Below are 5827 nucleotides of genomic sequence, written 5' to 3' on the forward strand. Positions count from 1 at the left end.
CACTACCTTTTTTCTATCCATAAGCTTAAATAGTCTTGATCGCGAGGGTGAGAGATTGCTGAGTCCTCGTGACTCACAGATACTTCCAAACAGTTGCGGGTGCCGATGATACCAGTGCATGTGACGCAACCCAGCTCAAGTGGGAGCTCGATGAAGATCTTGATCGTTGTTATATTTCCTTTTATGTTGATCAGTAGTGGAGCCCAGTTGGGGCGATCGGAGATCTAGTATTTGGGTTTTTCTTCTTTTATTTGGTTCCGTAGTCGGACCTTTGTGTGTACATTAGATGATGTATAATCTATTTATGTATTTATGTGAAGTGATGATTGTAAGCCAACTCTTTATTCCTTTCTTATTCAGTACATGAGATTGTGTGAAGATTACCCCTCTTACGACAAACCTACCATGCGGCTATGCCTCTAAGTTATGCCCCGACATGTGGGAGATATAGTCGCATCATGGGTGTTACAAGAAATTAGTCGGTTAAAATAGATACTTTTACATGCTGCTTCGTTGTGACACTTATTATTTAGATAAACTTATTTATTTATAAGAGCTATGTGACAATTCTTTTTGCTAGAGAGCGCTATTTTTTAATCCAAATTGAACCCCAAATCGTCGGAAGGCTTGGCCAAACCGGGCGACGGCATCTAAACAACTTGCAATAATATCAAGTCGAGAAAACGAGAAAGCGAAAAAGAATCTTAGCCCCACCGCACCACACAACCGCGTCTAGGGTTTCCACCTCGCCGCCGCCATGTCGTCCGGCGACGATGACCGCGTCACCGTCTCCAGGCACCACCAGCGGGACAAGGACAAGGACCGCGACCACTCCTCCTCTCGCCGCCACCGCGACAAGGACCGCCCCTCCTCTCGCCACCACCGCGACGACAGGGACGGTGAGCGGGAGCGGGACCGAGATCGCGACCGCCACCACAGAGACAAGGAGCGGGATCGAGAGGAGCGGAAGGCGCGGGAGCGGGCGGAGAAGGAGCGCGAGAAGGAGGAGAAGAGGGAGAAGGAAAGGGAAAGGGAAAGGGAGAGGGAGAGGGAGGAGAGGGAGATGGAGAAGGAGAGAGAGCGGGCGCGTCGTCGCGAGGAGCGGGATAGGGAGAAGGAGAAGTCGAGGAGGCGGGAGGCGGTCGATGAGGAGGAGAACGAAGATCGTGACCGCGACCGCAAGCACCGCCGCCACCGGCACCACCACCGTGATGTGGAGCCAGAGGAGACACCGCTGACAAGGGAGGAGGAGGAGGATGCGGAGGAGGTGGAGAGACGGCGGCAGAAGAAGGAGGAAGACATGGAGGCTGAGCAGCAGCGGCTTGATGACGAGATGGAGCGGCGCCGCCGCCGTGTTAAGGAGTGGCAGGAGAAGAAGCGCCGTGAGCAGCAGCAGGAGGATGGTGCCAGTGGTGGTGCAGCTGCCATTGAGGCTGATGGTGGAGGCAAGTCTGGGAAGAAGTGGACCTTGGATGGTGAGGAGTCGGATGAGGAGGATGTGAAGAAGTTGGAGGAGAATGCTGGCACTGGTGCCATGGATGTTGACCTACCAAGCATGGATAATGGCAGTAACAGCGGGGCTGGTTTGGAAGAGGATGAGATTGATCCCCTCGACGCGTTTATGGACTCCATGGTGTTGCCAGTGGTTGCAAAGCTCGAGAGTGCCACAACAGCGACGGAGAGCGTGCTTGCTGACAATGCAGGTGGTTTGAATGACAAGAGTGTGAAGGATGCCACAAGTAATGAGGATAAGAAAAGACAGATGATGGCAATTGGAAGAATTATGCAAGGGGATGACTCTGACTCAGATTATGACGATGCTAATAATGGCGAGGCTGGATCAGATGATGAGGATGATGCAGAGTTCATAAAACGTGTCAAGAAGACGAAGGCAGAGAAGTTGGTTATTGTTGACCATTCCAAGATTGATTACCAACCATTCCGGAAGAATTTCTATATTGAGGTGAAAGACATAAAAAATATGCCAGCCGAGGAAGCGGCGGCCTACCGGAAGCTGTTGGAGCTCAAGGTGCACGGGAAAGACGTTCCGAAGCCAATAAAGACATGGATCCAGAGTGGTCTGACAAGTAAGCTACTTGACACTATCAAGAAGCTTGGTTTTGAGAAACCGATGCCTATACAAGCACAGGCGTTGCCAGTCATAATGAGTGGACGTGATTGTATAGGGGTTGCAAAGACTGGATCTGGGAAGACTCTAGCATTTGTCTTGCCCATGCTGAGGCATGTCAAAGATCAGCCGCCTGTTGTGCCTGGGGATGGCCCTATTGGGCTTATTATGGCTCCTACGAGAGAGCTTGTGGTGCAAATATATTCAGACATAAAAAAGTTCTCCAAGGTGCTTGGCATCAACTGTGTTCCTATATACGGAGGTTCTGGGGTTGCCCAGCAGATCAGTGAACTGAAGAGGGGTGCTGAAATTGTTGTTTGTACACCAGGCAGGATGATTGATATCCTTTGCACTAGCAGTGGCAAGATTACTAACCTTCGAAGAGTGACTTTCTTGGTGCTAGATGAAGCTGATAGGATGTTTGACATGGGTTTTGAGCCTCAGATTACTCGAATCGTTCAGAACACCCGTCCGGATAGGCAGACTGTCCTTTTCTCTGCCACTTTTCCACGGCAGGTGGAGATACTGGCACGTAAAGTGCTGACAAAGCCTGTTGAGATTCAGATGGGTGGGAGGAGTGTCGTGAACAAAGATATCACACAACTGGTGGAAGTGCGACCAGAAAGCGAGAGGTTCTTTAGGCTGTTGGAATTGCTTGGGGAGTGGTTTGCAAACGGAAAAATTCTTGTTTTTGTACAGTCGCAAGATAAGTGTGATTCTCTACTGAAAGAGCTGTTCCAGCACGGATACCCATGTTTGTCTCTACATGGTGGAAAGGATCAAAATGACCGTGAATCAACTCTTGCTGATTTCAAGAGTAATGTATGCAGCTTGCTGATTGCTACCAGTGTTGCTGCAAGGGGTTTAGATGTGAAAGATCTTGAGCTTGTTGTCAATTATGATGTAACTAATCATTATGAGGACTATGTTCATCGGGTCGGGCGAACGGGTCGCGCTGGTAGGAAGGGCTGTGCTGTGACTTTTATTTCTGAGGAAGAGGAACGCTATGCACCAGACCTTGTTAAGGCTTTGGAGCTATCTGAACAGGCCGTTCCAGAGGACCTGAAAGCCTTAGCGGATCGATTTATGTCAAAGGTCAAGCAGGGAACAGAGCAGGCCCATGGAACGGGCTATGGTGGAAGTGGTTTCAAGTTCAATGAAGAAGAGGAGGAAGCACGGAAATCTGCAAAAAGGGCTCAGGCAAGGGAATATGGATATGAGGAGGACAAGTCAGATTCAGATTCTGACGATGAAGGGGGTGTGCGTAAACAGGGAGGTGATGTTGCAGCACAAGCTATTGCTGCTGCTCAAGCTGCCGCTGCTTTGGCTGCTGCCAGGGCAACTAGTAATGCCCAGCAGCAAGTACCAGCCACAACGGCTGGCTCCTTGCTTCCTCTGCCGGTCGTACCTAGCCAACAAAACAATGAAGCCACACAACGAGCACTTGATGCTGCATACAACTTACAGAAAAATTTGGCAAGGATACAGGCCCATGCAGTTCCAGAACACTATGAAGCGGAGCTTGAGATTAATGATTTCCCACAAAATGCTCGCTGGAAGATCACTCACAAAGAGACATTGGTTCCCATTCAGGAATGGACTGGAGCGGCAATTACTACAAGGGGAACCTTCATTCCTCAAGGCAAAATTGTTGGTGCTAACGAGCGCAAGCTGTACCTGTTTATTGAGGGCCCCAATGAGTCTTCCGTCAAGAAGGCCAAAGCAGAATTGAAGCGTGTCCTTGAGGATTGTGCCAACCAGGCACTGAATCTTCCAGGTTCTGCTCAAACCGGAAAGTATTCTGTTCTTTGATCTGCAGTTTGTATAACAAAATGGATAAAGTATGGGAGATGTTGAGATTTTCTTGAGAAGGTACGAAGAATTTATGTCATAGTCATCATAGATTAAATATTAACTGCTTGTGTGTAGACTGATATGCAAAATTGCAGATGACATTTCATTTTTTTTTCTCCAAGCATCATAATTCCCAAATTATGTATTTCAACTTTCTTATCTTGTACTCCCAGATATGCAACTATTTTTAGTGCAAAGTATCATGTTTCTTTTTGACAACTATATTGCAAAGTACTACCATGTTATTTTTTGTTTGCATATTTTTATTTACTAACCATCTTCTGGGTCTATTTTCACATTGCAGCTTACCGTGGTTTGCAGATCACAATCCAATTGTTGGACTTCAGATATGCAACTATTTTTTAAAACTTTAAGCCATTATATAAGGCAGCTAGCAGTTACTTAGTGCCATGTGGTTATTGTGGAAACTGTCTAGCTTGGAACGTTTTGACAATTTCTATAATTCTTTTGACAAACTTTTATTGCCTTTGGACATAAGGCTTAGAAATGCTGGTCACTGTTGTGAACATGCAGTTTACTGTTCTGAACACTAAATGGAGAATGCTGCCTTCCTTCTTCTTTTTCATGCAGTTTTTACTGTTGTGAACACTAATTGGAGAATGCTGCCTCCCAGATATGCAGTTTACTGTTGTGAACGCAGTTTACTGTTGTGAACGCTAAATGGAGATTCATGGTGTACTGTCCACCCATAGTACTGTTGGGAATAAAAACTTAACGCCAAAGAGGCTTTGAGTTTTCTGGTGCAACTTTGAAGCTGTGCACTTTCAGAGTGATGACGAAAGCAATAGTTTAGTACTAGCACTTAATTTAAATTTATCTGTGTTAAATTTGTGGTTTGGTTTAGATTATGCGCCATTTCTACCTTGTGAACTTTGTAGCCATGATGCTTTCTGTAGACATGATGCTCTTGTTTTGTTCTTCAGATGCACTATACTGTTGCAAGCCGAGAATCATATTTCTGAGGCGGTGGTGCGACTGGTGGTCGAAGAGGCTGGGGGCCCATATTTTCAGAGATAAAAGGATTGTGCTTGTTATCATGTACCCCCTCCGTCCCAAAATGAGGGAGTAATTTGCTGCTGCAGTTGAGTGACAACAGTTTGCTTTGACGGCGTAGGTCGCGTTGATGTTTGTTCTGTGCTATTATTATCTCCAAACTGTACCTGTTACCTGTGCTGAAGACGAAACTATTGAAGAGGTACGATATCGATGGTACGGCAAAAGTTTTAGGTTGGCGTATCGATGGGATGATTGACGTTACACTGCTAGCCTCCTGAAAAATGTCAACTTAATCTGACCACTTGCCCGTTGAAAAACTTAAAACTCAATTTGTCCATTGGCCCCTTGAAAAGCTTATTTTGTAACCTTGCCCCTGCAATTCGCGCCGAACGACCAGACGCCTGATACAGGTGACGGTGCCATCTCACCAGACGCATTTGATCGTGGCACAGCATTTTGTCTGCAGTGATTATCTGCTGTAAATAGTACTCCGTATTTCAGCTCTCTGGCTTGCCTCTACTACTCCTGGAGAATATTGTAGCTCTCCTGCCATCCCTCCCTAAGTCAGAGGAGCCGGATCCCTCGTCGAGACGCCTGTGATACACGTGATGGTGCCTTGTCCAAAGATGCGTTTGGCCGTGGTCATACACTACTGCCCTACCAACTTAGCACCCGCATATCGCGTCCAGTCGAAACCGTGCTTTTTTAGCGGGGACAGTCCAATCCATGCTGAAGGAGCTGTGTTTGGGTGTTAGAGCATCTCCAGCCTCCAACAAGCCTTCCAGGGCACTTCTTTTTATCGTCGGAGCTGAAAAATCGGTTCAATCG

The 5827-nt window shown here is 47.1% G+C and overlaps 1 protein-coding gene across 2 annotated transcripts; it reads left to right on the forward strand.

Annotated features, from left to right (window-relative positions):
- The first annotated feature begins 680 nt into the window (after positions 1 to 680).
- On the forward strand, positions 681 to 5260 carry LOC119330782 (DEAD-box ATP-dependent RNA helicase 42-like). Of its 2 annotated transcripts, XM_037603913.1 has the most exons (3): positions 681 to 4000; positions 4287 to 4790; positions 4927 to 5229. In XM_037603913.1, the coding sequence occupies exon 1, from the start codon at positions 758 to 760 to the stop codon at positions 3938 to 3940; it is 3183 nt and encodes a 1060-aa protein (XP_037459810.1). In that variant the 5' UTR covers positions 681 to 757; the 3' UTR covers positions 3941 to 4000; positions 4287 to 4790; positions 4927 to 5229. The 2 variants fall into 2 exon arrangements, with proteins under 2 accessions (XP_037459810.1, XP_037459809.1); XM_037603912.1 differs by lacking the exon at positions 4287 to 4790 and having other exon boundaries at positions 4927 to 5260.
- Positions 5261 to 5827: the final 567 nt, after the last annotated feature.

This window comes from Triticum dicoccoides, chromosome 7A (assembly GCF_002162155.2).
Source record: "Triticum dicoccoides isolate Atlit2015 ecotype Zavitan chromosome 7A, WEW_v2.0, whole genome shotgun sequence".
Lineage (NCBI taxonomy): Eukaryota > Viridiplantae > Streptophyta > Magnoliopsida > Poales > Poaceae > Triticum > Triticum dicoccoides.

What these genes read in the sequence shown, in the direction of transcription:
- LOC119330782 (XM_037603912.1), top strand. Translation starts at nt 758, where the DNA reads ATGTCGTCCGGCGACGATGACCGCGTCACCGTCTCCAGGCACCACCAG.